The sequence below is a fragment of the Oryctolagus cuniculus genome, chromosome 5, assembly GCF_051225735.1.
Source record: "Oryctolagus cuniculus isolate XC-2025 breed Fujian yellow rabbit chromosome 5, ASM5122573v1, whole genome shotgun sequence".
NCBI lineage: Eukaryota > Metazoa > Chordata > Mammalia > Lagomorpha > Leporidae > Oryctolagus > Oryctolagus cuniculus.
Genome location: NC_142871.1, coordinates 107,620,270 through 107,640,578, shown reverse-complemented (window position 1 = coordinate 107,640,578; position 20,309 = coordinate 107,620,270). Strand labels below are relative to the sequence as shown.

The window sequence follows — 20,309 nt, the reverse complement described above, 5'->3', positions numbered from 1 at the left end:
AAAGGAGTGAGGGAAGTATGGTTATTTTCTTAGAGCTGTACCTATGAAATATATGAAAACTTTTCTTTATATTAATAAAAATTATTTTAAGAAGAAAAAGAAAAGAACAAACAAGAAATGGGCAGAGCATATGAACAAACATTTTTTTAAGAGGAGGAAATAAAAGTGGCAGAAAGACACAGGAAAAAATGCTCAGGATCACTAATCATCAGGGAAATGCAAGTTAAAACAACAATGAGGTATTATCTCACTCTAGTCAGAATGGCTATTATCAAAACCCCCAAAATAACAAATGTTGGCAAGGTTATAGAAAGATACCCTAAAGCCATACCTAATGTTCTTCCTTCTGTCTTCCATGTCACTAGTAACATTTCACTCAAGTATTAATTTTTTGTAGAAGAAAATAAGGGTAGAAATAAAAGTAGAACAGAAGTTACTTTAAATGTATATTCTGGCTTTGTCACTACTCAAAGGATGATCTTCAAAAACATTCAAAACATCTAAGATCTGCGTGTCTTAAAATTTAAGATACCTTAAGTAAATATTTACAATGGCATGACTTGCTAGAAAGAAAATATAAGAAAAATAAATAGCTTTAAATATAATTTTTTTTAAAATTGAGTTTTAGGAATATTGAGGAAGAACTATTTCCAGAGAAGGCTAAGACTAAATAAATTCCACAAAAGTCTGAAAATTGGAAGAAGCTTTCTATGCCCATGCATGAAACACAAGGTCAATCAGGATGCTAAAAGAGCATGTAGAAGAAACAAATACATGTAACTCTCTTGAAAGAAATGACCTTTCTTTGAATATGTAGTCATAAATCGTTCTCTGAGTAAACCCAAACTGTAACATGTTCTCCATAATTATAGCTTTTCTTGCTCTCCTTGACTATAAATTCAAAGAGATAAATTTTTAATCTCTCACTTTTTAGGACAGCTAAAAATGGCCATGTGAAACAGTTCTGGTCAATGAGATATAAGCAGACGTCTTTTTTTCAGTATGTTTGCAAGTTTTTCTTGATAGATGAGGTCAAATATAATTGAAAGCACTCTTCTCTTTTGCTGGCTTCAGTATAAGCATATTGACTAAAAGCATAGCAGCGATTCTGCATCCCGTGAGAATATAAACATGAATCAAAGACCAAAAAAAAAAAAAAAATCTGAACTCATCCTGGTACACTATTACCTGCTAAGCCTACAATAGTGGTTTACCTACAAAATTCTTGCTCTACATGAAAATGTAAATGTAGGGGCTGGCATTGTGGTGTAGTGAGTAAAGCCATGTCATGTGACAACATGTTCCATACAGGGGCGAACTCATGTCCAGGCTGCTCCATTCCTGATCCATCTCCTTAATAATTGCCTAGAAAATGCTGCAGAGAAAGATGGCCCAAGTATTTGGGACCCGTCACCAACATGGGAGGCCAGGATGAAGCTCCAGGCTCCTGGCTTCCACTAGGCTCAACCCTGGCCATTAAAGCCATCAGGGGAGTTAATTAGTGGATCAATGATCTCTCTGTCTCTCATTGTCCCTCTCTCTTTGTAATTCTGACTTTCAAATAAATAATAAAAAAAACAGAAAGACTAAAGCATATTTTTGAGTAAATAATTTTTTACTGGCACATGGTCATTATGTAAATATATACAAAAAGATTAAATTTGCCACTGGTAGTATCTTAACCAATGTCATTTTAAAACAATGAACTCACCATATTTTACAATGAAAATATCTTGTAAAAACAAAAATATCATGCCAATCTCTCAAATATTAAAGTCATTTAAAATATCAGTTATATCAAATAGTTTTTCTATGTGTTTCTCAGTCATATTGAGCTCAGTGTGTAATCTTACATTTTAACACTGTCAGCAGAAGTAACAATGGCTACAATAACATGTTGAAAGGAACTGTTTTAGAAATCTATGGTCTCAAAGAGTAATCTCAATAATTTGGAAGATAATGAGGAATCTGATGCTTACAAAGTACACTGCTTGATAGCCTAAATCTAATGTTTCTTTGTTAAAATATATAGCTAATTGTATTTTTAAAATTAATTTGAATGGGAGCTTTTGTGCATGTAACAACTGTTGCCAAAGCAACCTTCTCTAAAGCCATCAAGATTCCTCAGGAAAACATTGGATTCTTTGTTCAAGTCACTTGAACAAAGTGTCTTGCCTTCTTTCACTTATTCTCTGGAAATGCTTCTAGTTACTTAGGGCTGTTGTTTTCCAACCTTATTTCCATTTGTTTAACATTTGTTTAGCACTTTTTGCTCCTACCAGCACATAATCTCATATGACATTCACTTGACTGGATTCTCTCAAGTTAGGAACCCATATGAAACCAGCATTGTAAAACATAGAACATAAATCAAGTTGTGAGATTTTAATAAATGCTTGTATAGCATTATAATTAATGCTGGTATACCAAAATATTATAGATTTTAATTTTTTTTTTCACCAGAGGCTTAATCTACTATTTATAAATTCCTGGATGGATTTTACCTGTATGTTTGGATAGAATTATGTAAATCAATTAGAATAGTTAATTCTACATCATGTTTTCTGATTCAAATTTAAATTCCCAAGGGCTTTTGCTTTGGGGCATATAAATGTGTTTAATGAAATATACAAAAGCACTTACATGAAAAAAATGGCGTCTATGTAACACATATAACTGTTACCTCTATTAGATTATTCATGTCGGTACTTTTAATACCCATATGAATCTACTTCAGATAAATTCAATTTTAAAAACTATAATGTAAAAGGCAAAAGATTTATATGATCTGAAGAGAAACCAGAGAGGCAAGATGGCAGAATAGGAAGGGAGCACACTGATAGTCCGGGGAGAGACAGTTTAATAAAAGTGGAGATACTGCAGGTTCAAGGAAGAGTAGGGGAGGAAACAGCAGAAGAAACTCTTCCAGAACGCGTGATTCACAGTGGACCTGCGTGGAGAGCGTGGGAGCCCACAGTTCGGGACACCAGCGGCAGACTCAACACACCAGCACTGGAATGCGAGGTGAGCCGAACCTCAATAGCCCGAGACACCGGCAGGCAAGCGGAGAGAGGAGACTAGAGGGAACGACCCCCGGGGGGGGAAAGTTCACCAGGCTAACTGGAAGAGAGAGAGAGAGAGAGAGAGAAAGGTGACTGGCATGGACACGGGCTTCTCTCTCTCCGCTCACCTCTCAAGGGCGAGCAAGACAAAGAGCAGGCGCCATCTTGGACATACGTCATAAGCAGAGCAACCTCAGGTCTGCACTGGCCCTGAGCCTAGCAGAAAAACCTGACTCTGGGTGGGGCGAATTAACAGGAGATTAGGACCTAGTAAATTTGTGGTGCTACTGAACTGAGGCTGTGAAAAAAGAGACGGTGGGGGAGAGAACTCACAGAATTCACGTGAGTACTCTCCAGAGATGCTACAATTCCGTAACTTTGGACACCCAGTGGGAGACTGAAGGAGAATTTGAGCCCACTCTGAGGGCAGAAGAGATTCCCTGTGTGGTCCTTGGGAAAGAGCTTCTGATCTCTGGCTCCTGTGGGTATATCATTTGCCTGCTAACTACCTCCAACTTCCTTCAGCTGTGCGGAATTACTTCCCTTATGAATCAAAAAAAAAAAAAAAAGAAAGAGAGAGAGAGAGATCTACCATGCCTAACCTGGGAGTGTCACCTTTGGCACACCAAACAGAGATCTCAGGCCACACCCATCTCAAGCCTCTAAGGCTCCATCAAAAACAGACAGTCCATTTAATCTAGAGTCATATTATAACAAGAAAAAGCACCACAGTGAAGAAACCAAATATCTCCAATATGCCAAATAACAAACGCAAAAACTGAGATAATAGAAACAAGGAAGTCACCATGAAGCCCCCAAATGAAAAAGACACCCCAATTCAAGATTATGAAGATGATGAGATAGAAGAAATGCAAGAAGCAGATCTCAAAAAATTGATAAGAACATTAAGAAGTTCTCAAAAACAAATTCTTGAACTACAGAAATCCTTAATGGACAAGATAGAAAATCTCTCTCATGAAAATGAAATATTAAGGAGGAATCAAATGAAATGAAACAACTAGTACAACAGGAAACTGTGATAGTGACGAGAAATCATAATGAAGTGAAGAATTCAATAGATCAAATGAAAAACAATAGAGAGCCTTACAAACAGAATGGGTGAAGCAGAAGAGAGAATATTGGACTTAGAAGACAGAGAACAGGAAAGGATACAGTCAGACCAAAGAAAAGAAGAGGAAATTAGAAATCTAAAACATATTGTCAGGAATCTTCAGGATACTATTAAAAAAAACAACATTCGGGTTCTAGGAGTTCCTGAAGGCATGGAGAGGGAGAAAGGATTAGAAGGCCTTTTTAGTGAGATATTAGCAGAAAATTGCCCAGGTTTGGAGAAGGACAGAGAAATCCTAGTACAGGAAGCTAACAGAACCCCTAATAAACACGACCAAAAGAGATCCTCACCAAGACACATTGTAATTAAACTCTCCACAGTGAAACATAAAGAAAAGATCCTAAAATGTGCAAGAGAGAAACGTCAAATTACTCTCAGAGGATCTCCAATCAGACTCACAGCTGACTTCTCATCAGAAACCCTACAAGCTAGGAGGGAATGGTGAGATACAGCTCAGGTACTAAGAGAGAACAACTGCCAGCCCAGAATATTATATCCTGCAAAGCTATCATTTGTGAATGAAGGTGAAATAAAGACTTTTCATAGCAAACATAAATTGAAAGAATTTGTTGCCACTCGTCCAGCACTGCAAAAGATGCTTAAAGATGTTTTACACACAGAAACACAGAAACACGGTCATCAATATGAAAGAAGGTAAAGGAAGGAAACCTCACAGCAAAAGATCACAGGGAATTCAAAGCATATATTAGAACTTATCTTTGGCAAATGGCAGGGCAAAGTTACCACTTATCATTAGTCACATTGAACGTGAATGGCCTGAACTGTCCAGTTAAAAGACACCGATTGGCTGATTGGGTTAAGGAACAAAACCCATCTATTTGCTGCTTACAAGAAACGCATCTTTCCAACAAAGATCCATACAGACTGAAAGTGAAAGGCTGGAAAAAGATATACCATGCCAACAGAAATGAAAAAAGAGCGGGCGTAGCCATCTTAATATCGGACAACATAAACTTTACCACAAAAACTCTTAAGAGTGACAAAGAAGGACACTATATAATGATTAAGGGATCAATACAACAAGAATATATAACAATTATCAATGTATATGCACCTAACTACAGGGCACCGGTTTATCTAAAAGATTTGTTAACGGACTTAAAGGGAGACTTAGACCCCAATACAATAGTACTGGGGGACTTCAATACTCCACTCTCAGAAAGAGACAGATCAACAGGACAGAAGATCAACAAGGATACAGTAGATTTAAACGACACTATAGCCCAAATGGATCTAACAGATATATACAGAACTTTCAATCCTACAGCTAAAGATTTTACATTCTTCTCAGCAGTACATGGAACCCTCTCTAGGATTGACCACATACTAGGCCATAAAGCAAGTCTCAGCAAATTCAAAAGAATGAGAATCATACCATGCAGCTTCTCAGACCATAAAGGAATGAAGTTGGAAATTAGCAACTCAGGAATCCCTAGAGCATACGCAAACACATGGAGATTGAACAACATGCTCCTGAATGAACAATGGGTCATAGAAGAAATCAAAAGAGAAATCAAAAACTTTCTGGAAGTAAATGAGGATAACAGCACAACATACCAAAACTTATGGGATGCAGCAAAAGCAGTGTTAAGAGGAAAGTTTATATCAATAGGTGCCTACATCAAGAAATTGGAAGGCACCAAATAGATGAGCTTTCAATTCACCTCAAGGATCTAGAAAATCTACAGCAACCCAGACCCAAATCTAGTAGGAGAAGAGAAATAATTAAAATCAGAGAAGAAATCAACAGGATTGAATCAAGAAAAATATTATAAAAAATCAGCCAAACGAGGAGCTGGTTTTTTGAAAAAATAAAAAAAAAATTAACACCCCATTGGCCCAACTAACTAAAAAAAGAAGAGAAAAGACCCAAATCAATAAAATCAGAGATGAAAAAGGAAACATAACAACAGACACCACAGAAATAAAAAGAATCATCAGAAATTACTACAAAGACTTGTATGCCAGCAAACAGGGAAACCTATCAGAAATGGATAGATTCCTGGACACATGCAACCTACCTAAATTGAACCAGGAAGACATAGAATACCTAAACAGACCCATAACTGAGAAAGAAATTGAAACAGTAATAAAGGCCCTCCCAACAAAGAAAAGCCCAAGACCAGATGGATTCACTGCTGAATTCTACCAGACATTTAAAGAAGAACTGACTCCAATTCTTCTCAAACTATTCAGAGCAATCGAAAAAGAGGGAGTCCTCCCAAATTCTTTCTATGAAGCCAGCATCACCTTAATTCCTAAGCCGGAAAAAGATGCAGCATTGAAAGAGAATTACAGACCAATATCCCTGATGAACATAGATGCAAAAATCCTCAATAAAATTCTCGCCAATAGAATGCAACAACACATCAGAAAAATCATCCACCCAGACCAAGTGCGATTTGTCCCTGGTATGCAGGGATGGTTCAATGTGCACAAAACAATCAATGTGATACACCACATTAACAGACTGCAGAAGGAAAACCATATGATTATCTCAATAGATGCCGAGAAAGCATTTGATAAAATACAACACCCGTTCATGATGAAAACTCTAAGCAAACTGGGTTTGGAAGGAACATTCCTCAATACAATCAAAGCGATCTATGAAAAACCCACAGCCAGCATCCAACTGAATGGGGAAAAGTTGGAAGCATTTCCACTGAGATCTGGTACCAGACAGGGATGCCCACTCTCACCACTGCTATTCAATATAGTTCTGGAAGTTTTAGCCAGAGCTATTAGTCAAAGAAAAAGAAATTAAAGGGATACAAATTGGGAAGGAAGAACTCAAAGTATCCCTCTTTGCAGATGATATGATTCTTTATTTAGGGAACCCAAAGAACTCTACTAAGAGACTATTGGAACTCATAGAAGATTTTGGCAAAGTAGCAGGGTATAAAATCAATGCACAAAAATCAACAATGCCATGGCTGGGGAAGAACTTCTAAGATCAATCCCATTCACAATAGCTACAAAACAATCAAATACCTTGGAATAAACTTAACCAACGACGTTAAAGATCTCTACGATGAAAATTGCAAAACCTTAAAGAAAGAAATAGAAGAGGATACCAAGAAATGGAAAAATCTTCCATGCTCATGGATTGGAAGAATCAATATCATCAAAATGTCCATTCTCCCAAAAGCAATTAATACATTCAATGCAATACTATTCAAGATACCGAAGACCTTTTCTCAGATCTGGAAAAAATGGTGCTGAAATTCATGTGGAGACACAGGAGACCTCAAATAGCTAAAGCAAACTTGTACAACAAAAACAAAGCCGGAGCCATCACAATACCAGATTTCAGGACATACTACAGGGCAGTTGTAATCAAAACAGCATGGTACTGGTACAGAAACAGATGGATAGACCAATGGAGCAGAATAGAAACACCAGAAATCAACCCAAACATCTACAGCCAACTTATATTTGATCAAGGATCCAAAACCAAGCCCTGGAGTAAGGACAGTCTATTCAATAAATGGTGCTGGGAAAACTGGATTTCCACATGCAGAAGCATGAAGCAAAACCCCTACCTTACACCTTACACAAAAATCCACTCAATATGGATTAAAGACCTAAATCTACGACCTGACACCATCAAGTTATTAGAGAACATTGGAGAAACCCTTCAAGATATTGGCACAGGCAAAGAATTTCTGGAAAAGCCCCGGGAGGCACAGGCAGTCAAAGCCAAAATCAACTATTGGGATTGCATCAAATTGAGAAGTTTCTGTACTGCAAAAGAAACAGTCAGGAGAGTGAAGAGACAACTGACAGAATGGGAAAAAATATTTGCAAACTATGCAACAGATAAAGGGTTAATAACCAGAATCTACAAAGAAATCAAGAAACTCCACAATATCAAAACCAACAACCCACTTAAGAGATGGGCCAAGGACCTCAATAGACATTTTTCAAAAGAGGAAATCCAAATGGCCAACAGGCACATGAAAAAATGTTCAAGATCACTAGCAATCAGGGAAATGCAAATCAAAACCAAGATGAGGTTCCACCTCACCCCGGTTAGAATGGCTCACATACAGAAATCTACCAACAATAGATGCTGCAGAGGATGTGGGGAAAAAGGGACACTAACCCACTGTTGGTGGGAATGCAAACTGTACAAGTCACTATGGAAGTCAGTCTGGAGATTCCTCAGAAACCTAAATATAACCTTACCATTCGACCCAGCCATCCCACTCCTTGGAATTTACCCAAAGGGATTTAAATTGGCAAACAAAAAAGCGGTCTGCACCCTAATGTTTATTGCAGCTCAATTCACAATAGCCAAGACCTGGAACCAACCTAAATGCCCATCAACGGTAGACTGGATAAAGAAATTATGGGATATGTACTCTTTAGAATACTATACCACAGTAAGAAACAACGAAATCCAGTCATTTGCAAAAAAATGGAGGAATCTGGAACACATCATGCTGAGTGAAATAAGCCAGTCCCAAAGGGACAAATACCATATGTTCTCCCTGATTGGTGACAACTGACTGAACACCAAAAAGGAAACCTGTTGAGGTGAAATGGACACTATGAGAAATGGTGACTTGATCAGCATAGCCCGACTGTTAATGAACAACTTAATACATTATCCATCTTAGTAGTTTTTTTTTTTTTGTCTGTTCTCCTTAATATGACTGGTTTAATTCTGTAATTAATACACAGTTATTCTTAAGTGTTGAAAATTAACTGAAATGTGATCCCTGTTAAACATAAGAGTGGGAATAAGAGAGGGAAGAGATGTACAATTTGGGACATGCTCAAGCTGACTTGCCCCAAATGGTAGAGTTAGAAATATACCAGGGGACTCCAATTTAATCCCATCAAGGTGGCATGTACCAATGCCATCTCACTAGTCCAAGTGATCAATTTCAGTTCACAATTGATCATAATGAAAGAACTAAGAGTCAAAGGAAGCACATAAACAAGTCTAGTACCTGGTAATACTAACAGATAGAATAAATAAAGGGGAGAGTGATCCAACATGGGAAGCGAGATACTCAGCAGACTCATAGAATGGCGGATGTCCTAAATAGCACTCTGGCCTCAGAATCAGCCCTAAAGGCATTCCAATCTGGTGGAAAAGCCCATGAGAGTATTTCAGGCATGGAAAGCCAAGACACTCTGGCAAAAAAAAAAAAAAAATCACCCTAAATGAACGATCTCTGTGAGTGAGATCCCAGTGGAAAGAACAGGTCTTCAAAGAAGGAGGTACCTTTCTCTGAAGGGAGGAGAAGAGAACTTCCACTTTGACTATGACCTTGTCTAAACAAGATAAGAGTCGGTGAACTCGAAAGGCTTCCATAGCCTTGGAAACTCATGACTGGTTCATAGGGAGATTACTGATGCCATAAACAGGAGTGTCAATTTGTAAAGTCAACAACAGGAGTCACTGTGCACTTACTCCTCATGTAGGATCTCTGTCCTTAATGTGCTGTACATTGAGACTTAATGCTATAATGAGTACTCAAACAGTATATTTCACTTTGTGTTTCTATGGGCGTGCAAACTGTTGAAATCTTTACTTAATGTATGCTAAACTGATCTTCTGTATATAAAGAGAATCGAAAATGAATCCTCATGTTAATGGAAGGGGAGAGGGAGTGGGAGAGGGGTGGGTTGCGGGTGGGAGGGACTTTATGGGGGGGGAAGCCATTGTAATCCATAAGCCATACTTTGGAAATTTATATTCATTAAATAAAAGTTAAAAAAAACTATAATGTAAATTGATGTTCAAATACAATTAGTTTTAAAAATGTAGATTAAAATAGCATAGTTTACTGTTAATTTCTTCTACAAGAGACTGTGTATTTTACTTTCCTATCCTGTTAATATGTGAAAACTGATTTCAGGGTTTAGAGTGAAAATATAAGGCTGGCATTTATATACACAGACATGTCAGCACAGACGGCAGAGTTATGAGTTTACCTGTGTAACCAGGGCCACAGATGCAACTGTCCTCACCACTCGTGCTGACACAGTTTTCTGCTTCTGCACAAGATGAGGTTTTGCATTCGTTTCCAGTGAGTTCACAGAAGGAACCATGATACCCAGGTTGACAATTACATAAAAAGCTGCAGAAAAGTAGGACAATCAATGTGAAATCAGCATCTTAACAACAGAAAAAAAAATTTATATAAAATTCATATATATGAAATTTAAGACTTTTGACTTATTTTAAATAATTATTGATAGATCTACATATTTTTTGCTTTGAAAAAAATACAAGTACCCATTCAAAATATTTTTTTCAGTGCAAATGTTTCTTACATAGAAAATTTTAAAAGGAATGTACTTGAGTAAATAGTTATTACAAACATGAAAAATATAATTGAAGGGCTGGCACCGTGGTGCCCTAGGTTAATAATCTGCCTTCGGAGTATCCTATATGGGCGCCGGCTCTAGTCCCAGGTGCTCCTCTTCCAATCAAGCTCTCTGCTATGGTCTGGGAAAACAGTAGAAGATGGCCCAACTGCTTGGGTCTTGCACCCACATGGGAGACCAGGAAAAGCTCCTTGCTCCTGGCTCCAGATCAGCACAGCTTTGGCTGTTGTGACCATTTGGTGGGGGGTTAACCAAGGAAAGGAAGACCTCTCTCTCTCTGTCTCTTCCTCTCACTGTCTGTATCTCTACCTCTCAAATAAATAAATAAAATCTTTAAAAAAAGGAAAATATAATTGAGCTTAATCTGGCAAATGCGTTCTTTTACAATTGTACCAGTGTAAATCTTCAATTTAAAGACTATGTAAAAAACTAATGATCCCTTTCAATTTCTGTTTGCTATGAAAAGTCTTTATTTCACCTTCATTCACAAATGATAGCTTTGCAGGATATAATATTCTGGGCTGGCAGTTTTTCTCTCTTAGTACCTGGGCTATATCTTGCCATTCCCTCCTAGCTTGTAGAGTTTCTGATGAGAAGTCAGCTGTGAGTCTGATTGGAGATCCTCTGAAAGTTATCTGACGTTTCTCTCTTGCACATTTTAGGATCTTTTCTTTATGTTTCACTGTGGAGAGTTTAATTACAATGTGTCTTGGTGAGGATCTCTTTTGGTTGTGTTAATTAGGGGTTCTGTGAGCTTCCTGTACTAGGATTTCTCTGTCCTTCTCCAAACCTGGGCAATTTTCTGCTAATATCTCACTAAAAAGGCCTTCTAATCCTTTCTCCCTCTCCATGCCTTCAGGAACTCCTAGAACCCGAATGTTGTTTTTTTTAATAGTATCCTGAAGATTCCTGACAATATGTTTTAGATTTCTAATTTCCTCTTCTTTTCTTTGGTCTGACTGTATCCTTTCCTGTTCTCTGTCTTCTAAGTCCAATATTCTCTCTTCTGCTTCACCCATTCTGTTTGTAAGGCTCTCTATTGTTTTTCATTTGATCTATTGAATTCTTCACTTCAGTCACTATCACAGTTTCCTGTTGTACTAGTTGTTTCATTTCATTTGATTCCTCCTTAATATTTCATTTTCATGAGAGAGATTTTCTATCTTGTCCATTAAGGATTTCTGTAGTTCAAGAATTTGTTTTTGAGAACTTCTTAATGTTCTTATCAATTTTTTGAGATCTGCTTCTTGCATTTCTTCTATCTCATCATCTTCATAATCTTGAATTGGGGTGTCTTTTTCATTTGAGGGCGTCATGGTGACTTCCTTGTTTTTATTACCTCGGTTTTTGCGTTTGTTATTTGGCATATTGGAGATATTTGGTTTCTTCACTGTGGTGCTTTTTCTTGTTATACTATGACTCTAGATTAAGTGGACTATCTGTTTTTGATGGAGCCTTAGGGCTTGAGAAGGGTGTGGCCTGAGAGCTCTGTTTGGTGTGCCAAAGGTGACACTCCCAGGTTAGGCGTGGTAAATCTCTCTCTCTCTCTCTCTCTCTTTTTTTTTTTTTTTTTTGATTCAAAAGGGAAGTAATTCCGCACAGCTGATCGAAGTTGGAGGTAGTTAGCAGGCAAATGATATACCCACAGGAGCCAGAGATCGGAAGCTCTTTCCCAAGGACCACACAGGGAATCTGTTCTGCATACATTCCTGTGGACTTAGTTCTAAGGGTTTAAAAACTTGTCATTGGTCTCCAAATCCCATTAAGCTGGGTGGTAAAAATGTGGTCTTATGTGTTAAAGTGATCATATTAAGTGTTAAAGTGAACATATAGATAGGATCAAGTGTCTGGGAATAATAATAGATATAATTAAAAAGGAGAGAATGTTCCAACATGAGAAGCAGTCCACACATCAGACTCACAGACTGACAATCTCTTTAAATAACACTCTGACATCAGAATCAGTCTGTAAGGCTTCCTGGTCTGGCTGAAAAGCCTGTGAGAGCATTTCAGGCATGGAAAGCCAAGACACTGTGGCAAAAAATGTTCTGCATGAAGAATCTCCAGCAGAAAGAAGTGGCCATCAAAGAAGGATGTACTTTTCTCTAAAGGGAGGAGAGGACTTCCACTTTGCTTATGAACTTCTCTAAATACAGATGGAGTCTGTGGATTCAAAGTCTTCCATAGCCTAGCCAGCTCATGTCAAGAGCCTCAGATGTTCACTGACACCATACATAAGTGTGTGAATTATTAAATTAACAACAGGAGTCACTGTGCACTAAATTTCCATGTAGGACCTCTGTCCTCAGTGAGTTGTATTATGACAGTTAACTGTAAAACTGGTTTTCAGTTTTGTGTGTGTGTGTGAGTAAATTGTTAAAACCTTTACTTAGTATAGAGTTGGTCTTCTGTGTGCCAAGTTAATTGAAAAAGAATATTAATGGAGAATGGGACTGGGAAGGGGAACGAGAGGAAAAGGTGGGGTGGGAGTGTGGGTGGGAGCACAGGTATGGTGGAAAGAATAACTGTATTCCTAAAATTGTACTTATGAAATTTGTATTCCTTAAAAAATAAATTTTAAAAAAATCTCTATTTGACGATTTAAAAAAGTTCCTTTTAATAGAAACAATCTCATTTTTCGCTTAACCGTAATGCCAGCTATTGGCAGAATCAATGGTTAAATATCAAGTTTAAAAAGTCATAGACTTCATAGGCAATATCAAGTAAGCATTAACAGGAAGTAACTCTCAGCATTCATTTGAACACCCCTTGAGTTTCAACTGTCCCCACTTTATCTCATATATTAACTTCTGCTAGTTTTAATTTTTATCAGAATTTATGATGAAATCAATATGAAGAAAGCAACAATTTTAATTATCCAAACTCACTTGCTACATTTGTTAAAAACAATAATTAAAATGTGCAATAATTTCCAAAAATTGAATTTGATAGCAAGAATACACTAGGAAAAACAGTTCTATACAATTTTTTTCTTTTTTAGAATTCTAGATACAAAAAATTTTACCAAGATTTCTTGCAACAATTTTAAACCAGATTTTAATTCCAATTTTCTGAAAGAACTCCTAATTTATCTCAGTTATCATTTTCTACCCACCAGAAATCTAACATCCTTGTATTGTTTTACTTTTACTCATTCGGAATATATTAATATATTGAGTGAGGACACCAGTCTTACACACAGATCCAAGTATAGATAAAGTTTTGCCTTCCTTTTCATATTTCAGAGACATATTAGAATATGGATGTGTAAACATTTTAGTAAGTACATGCCAATAGAATCAGGTATACTTATTGGAAGAGAAGGTGACAGAAAATGTTTACTGGTTTGTTGTATAGAAAGAGTAGGGAAGCTTTGTGTCAATTGGACAAAAATTTTTAAAATTTCACATGTAACACCATGATGGTATAAAAGATAATTGTATTTCTCCCAAACTCTTCATGTTGCTAGGGTATTGACTTTAATCACTTATTTAGTGTACCACTAATTGTATTATCTTTAGTCTCTGTTCCATTGATCCAAATGTCTACTCTTGTTTTAATAGCAGGCTATTTTGATTACAACTGCCCTGTAATATGTCCTGGAATGTTGTATTGTGATGACTCCAGCTTTATTTTTATTGTTTAGCATTGCTTCAGCTATTTGGCGTGTCTTGTTATTCTATATGAATTTTAGGGTCAATTTTTCCAGACCTGAGTAGAACATCTTTGGAATTATGACTGTGGTAACACTGAAATGTAAATTGTTTTAGGTAGTATGGACTTTTTTAAAAAAATTTTTTATCTGAGTCTGAGTCACAGAGAGAGAGAGAGAGAAGGAGAGGCAGAGAGAGCTTCCTCTGGGTTCCCCACAAGGGTGCAGGGGCCCAAGGACTTGGATCATCTTCTACTGCTTTCCCAGGCCACAGCAGAAAGTTGGATCAGAAGTGGAGCAGCCGGGTCTTGAACTGGCGCCCATATGGGATGCCGAACTTCAGGCCAGGGTGTTAACCCACTGCACCACAGTGCTGGCTCCATTATGCACATTTTGTTGAGATTAATTTTTCCAATCTATGAACATGAAAAATTTTTTCATAGTTTATATCTTCTTCTATTTGGAATCCATGATAATAGATATTTACATTATATATATTAAACATATATACACACCTGTGTTTTTATTAACTATGTATATATAAATATGTTGGTTCATATTTATTCAAAATTTCTGTGTACATGTGCATCTTTTAAAAATACACATATGAATACAAATATTCTAATTCTAATTTAACAGGATCTATTGCCATCTGGATCATTTCTATATTTCAAAATTTTTTTCAACACTGAGAAATTTGATTTTCAGTATCTTAAACATATAAATGGACTTCAAAATATTTGTTGAAAATGCCTATGGCACTAGTGCTGTGGCATTGTGGGTAAAGCTGCCGACTGCAATGCCAGCATCCTATTTAGGCACCAGTTTGAGATCTGGCTGCTCCACTTGTGATCCAGCTCTCTGCTATGGCCTAGGAAAGCAGAAAGAAGATGGCCCAAGTGCTTGGGCCCTTGAACCTGCATGGGAGACCTGCAGGAAGCTCCTGGCTCCTGGCTCCTGGCTCCTGGAGCTTTGGGTCGGCCCAGCTCCAGCCATTGCAGCCATTTGGGGAGTGAACTAGTGGATAGAGGAACCCTCCCTCCCTACCTCTCTCTCTCTCCCTCTCTCTTTTTCCCTCTCTCTCTCATCCTTTCCCTCTCTCTCTCTCACTCCCTCTGCCTCTCTGTAAATCTGCCTTTCAAAAAAATAACTAAATAAATCCTTAAAAAAAAAGATGCGGGACCAGTGTCGTGGCTCACTTGATTAATTCTCCACCTGTGGTGCTGGCATCCCATATGGGCACCGGGTTCTAGTCCCAGTTGCTCCACTTCCAGTCCAGCTCTGTTGTGGCCCTGGAAGGCAGTGGAGGATGGCCCAGGTGCTTGGGCCCCTGCACCCACATGGGAGACCAGGAAGTAGCACCTGGCTCCTGGCTTCAGATCAGCGCAGTGCCGGCCATAGCGGCAATTTGGGGGGTGAACCAATGGAAGGAAGACCTTTCTCTCTGTCTCTCTCTCTCTCACTGTCTAACTCTGCCTGTCAAATAAAAAAAAATTGGCCTATTATAAAGCAAGCATGTATAATTCTCTTCATTTGCATCAAATATTGTTTAATATTCTTTTCCATTTCCTTTTTGAAGTACCCTTGCACATACTTAGTTGTTCCATTAAATAGTCTGAATTTTTTATGGATTATTGTCTTATTGTGCTACGTCTGTAGATTTGTTTAGTTTTAATTACTATTTGTTTATATATGGTTATCTTTGGGATGTAAGAGCAGATTCAGATTCTACTATCTACCCAGAATTCTCCTTTATTCCTTCTGAGTTTTAGTCTTCATATGTCTTGCAAATTGCAGTGTTTATTCTTTTTTGCATACATACCTTTTCATCAAATTTGTTTACACCAACTTAAAATGGGGATTCTCAGAATGTTCTACATTTTCTTTTTGTTCTTTTTCAGTGTAGAACATTTATCATGCAAACTGTTTCAAGAATTCAAATTCTTACCTTACCCTTCTGTTTTCACAGATGATCTCACAGCATATAAACCCACACACATTTTGTAATTCCAGAAGTCTATTTTTCTAAAGCCTTAATTTTACTGATAACTATGCAAGCATTGATGTTAATCTTTTTTTCTAAGAACACATCACTTCTACTTCATACTCTGTCTCATTGTTTGTATTAATCAAATCTATTATTAATTCCTGGAATTTGATGTTGAAAGTTTTCTACATTATCAAAATATGCTTTATTTGTAGATAAAATTAATTCCAATCATAATTAGATAAGCCATAGATGTCTGTTCAAACGGCATGCAAAAGATCTGTGTTTTGTTAATAACAATTCCAGGAAGTCCCGAGATTCTATGGTCAACTTAGCAGTTTTCTGAATGGCATGTAATATTTTGCAGATTAGAACAATAATAAAAACATAACAGACCCACTACTGGCAGCAGTACTGGTAAAACAGTTTACAGGGGCTGGTGCTATGGCGTAGCAGGTAAAGCCGTTGCCTGCAGTGCTAGCATCCTATGTGGGCGCCAGTTCAAATCTCAGCTGCTCCACTTCCCATCCCGCTCTCTGCTATGGCCTGGGAAAGCAGTAGAAGATGGTTGAAATCCTTGGGCCCATGCACCCTCATGGGAGACTAGGGGAAAGCTCCTGGCTCCTTGCTTCGGATCAGCTCAGCTCTGGCCACTGTGATCCTTTGAGGAGTAAAATAGCAGATGGAAGATTCTCTCTCTCTCTCTCTCTCTCTCTCTCTAATTTTGCATTTCAAATAAATAAATAAATCTTTTTAAAAATGTAAAGAAAATATGTTCTACAGAACAAAGCATCTATGTTAATACCTGTCTACTATTTCCCAGAACAATTAAATATATTTCTCACTACCTCCTTCCCTTTTCTTTGTTTTCTTTCTACTTCCTGTCTCAAAGAACAGTGGAGGAAGAATGCTCAACACCAACATTTTTATTTTTCTGCTCCTATACTCTGGTTTCTCTTCAGATCATATAAACCTTATTTTTCTGCTCCTTCAGAAACGTTCAAAGCATGAAATTACCTAGGGTAATTTCAAATCTCTCCTTCTATTGGCCTCTCCCTAAAGTGTACATTCCATCAAGTTTCAGAATGATTTGCCTGTCATTAGTACTCACTGAGAGACCCTTTATGCTAATGACATCTACTGAGATTGAGGGAAAAAGTAAAAGTGAACCTTGATTTTTATCATTGTCTTAACTGTTCAATTTACAGTAATTATTGCATTTTCATTAAAAGTCCCTAAATCATATCTTCCTTTTAATGAAACTCTGTATCCACAGCTTTTAATGCATACAGATGCATTTATAAAAATATCCTGCATCCCCAAAGACAACTGGTTCTATGAAATATGTAGTATGTTTCAGATGAAATGAAAATTTCTAATTAAATTTAAAGTTTGTACGTCAAAAAATACCATGTAAACTTAAAAATGACTAGGTATAGGGCATTTTTATTATTCTTGCTATTTTGATGATGACTTGAAATTTTCTAGCCAGACTTTTAAGACCCATTGTGTCATTTCTGATAAATTCAACAAATTGAAATAGAAATAAGGAAGAGTAATTATAATTTGCATAATATCATATTGGTAAAGTGAAAAACAATAGAATAATATAAGATAATATCAAGAATTTAAAGCCCTAAAAGTAGCTAATGCATATATTTTATTTATATTGTTCTTTTATTAAAAAAGATTTATTTTATTTATTTGAAAGGCACAGTTACAGACAGAGAGAAAAACAGAGAGAGAAAAAGAAACAGAAATCTGCCACTGCTTGTTCACTCCAAAAATGGGCACACAGACAGGGTTAGGCCAGACCAAAGCCAGGAGATAGGAGCTTCTTCTGGGTGTCTCATGTCGGTGCAGGGTGCAAGCACTTAGGTTATCTTCAGCTACTTTCCCAGGTCATTAGGAGGGAGCTGGACTAGATAGGATTCCATCACTGCAGGCTGCAGCTCTATTCACTATGCCACAACTAAGACCCCTTACATTGTTCTTTTATCATATTCCAAGTGTGAGAATAATTAATCAGTAAAAGATTTGCATCTGTAAATTTGAGTTATTTTAAAATATAATTACTACACAGATTAAATAATACTATAAGATCCAAGACAATGTACGGGCTCTTAAACATATACTTATTATTTGAAAGGCAGAGTTACGAAGAGATCAGAAGAGAGAGAGGAGAGGGAGGAGAGAGAGAGAGAGAGAGAGAGAGAGAGAGAGAGAAAATGTGCTTACATCTTCTCCTTCACTTCCAAATGGCCATAGCGACTGGCCAGGGCTGAGCCAGGCTGCAGCCAGGAGACTGCACCTCCATCCACATCTCCCCCCTGGGTGGGAAGTGTTGGGCCGTTTCCCAATAATTAGGAGTGGAGCAGCCAGGATTCAAAGCATCTTAACCTGCTGTGTCACAATGCTGGCCGCCAAAAACAGGTTTTTATGAGTTTTGATTTAAAAATGCATTTGCTATAATGTCTGAGCTATAATTATATTCTTTTCAGTGGGTAATTTTACAAATGCTATAGTCAAAAATAGCATTTCATGGTAAAATTATGATAGCTTTTAAACATATGTCAATTCATATTTTGATAAAATTTATTATATATGTTAAAGGATTTTAGACATTATCCTTATGATATGATAACACAAATTTTGAACCAAAATTATATATAATTAAAGATATTTCTGAGAACATGAACCATCTTTAACTTGAAAAGTGGATAGGGATGTTTAGATTAAATTTTATGAAGAAAATTAAATAAATTCTTCAGATAAAACTTTATATATCTACCTAGCTATAAAATATGTTGTAGATGTAATCTCTTAAATAATTATATTTTAAAGATTTATTTATTTATTTAAATTACAGAGAGGCAGAGAGAGAGAGAGAGGTCTTCCATTTCCTGGTTCACTACCCTGATGGCCACAGCAGCTGGAGCTGCGCCAATCCAAAGCCAGGAGCCAGGAGCCAGGAGCTTCTTCCCAGTCTCCTACTCAAGTGCAGGGGCTCAAGGACTCAGACCATCTTCTTATGCTTCCCCAGGCCATAACAGAGAGCTGGATTGCAAATGGAGCAGCCAGGACTCGAACCAGCGATCACATGGAATGCTGGCACTGCAGACAGTGGCTTCACCCACTATGCCACAGCACATACTTTTGCAGATAGCAAAATTTATCAAATATAATATTCACCTAATAGAGATTTGATTATGCTATGATATGCAGTTTATTTGTTTCAGTTTATCTATCATATGTCTTTCAGGTATTGTAATTTAAGATGTTAATCATATGACCTTCAAGCAACAAGTAAAGAAACATATGTATTGGTTCTGGAAAAATAATTTAATGTGTTTTTATGCATACATTATAATTGATGAGTACAGGTGTGGATTTAATCTGAAACAACGTGTTATAGTAAATTCTCTCCTGAGTGCAACAGTGGAACATTTGCATGATGACTGGTTTCTAGGCAAATAATTTATATAAGTATGTATAGTCATTTTGCTTTTTGTTGTTAAGCAGCCATTTTCAACGTTGTAACAAAAAAATCTACTAATCTCATGAACATCACACATTATGCTTTTTTGAAAATACACTTCTTGATAATACTTTGACTATGAAAATCATATTAGTTAGGTATTTACAAAACTTTTTCCACATCTTTTCTTTGAATGGGTTAGTCACTGTTATTACTGTTGTTCTGGTGACCTCGCTAGTGATGAAGTTTCAGTAGACGGATATTGTTGTCAGTAACATAAAGGAGCTCATAACTGACTTACACAAACAGTAGTATTGAATAACATATATTAGTAAATGTCTGCAAATGACAGTTTCAATGTCTAGCCTTACAGTGGCTTTGTAGATGAGTAGAGGCTACCATTCATGTGCTGTCATATGTCTGCAAACTCATCATTGAAAGATGTCATTAAGATTCTTTGTTGGGGCTGGCGCTGTGGAGTAGCAGGTAGAACCATGGCCTGCAGTACAGGCAACCCATATGGGTGCCAGTTCTAGTCCTGGCTGCTCCACTTCCTATCCAACTCTCTGCTATGGTCTGGGAAAGCAGTAGAAGATGGTTCAAGTCCTTGGGCCCCTGCACTTGCGTGGGAG

At 37.2% G+C, this 20,309-nt stretch overlaps 1 protein-coding gene across 1 annotated transcript in view; it reads right to left on the bottom strand.

Moving 5' to 3' along the window:
• The window catches only part of EYS (EGF-like photoreceptor maintenance factor), a 1,804,868-nt gene that overhangs the window by 1,232,940 nt on the left and 551,619 nt on the right, over window positions 1-20,309 (bottom strand). The window contains 1 exon segment of the mRNA XM_089333540.1: window positions 10,165-10,310. Coding sequence (XP_089189666.1) covers window positions 10,165-10,310 — 146 coding nt within the window.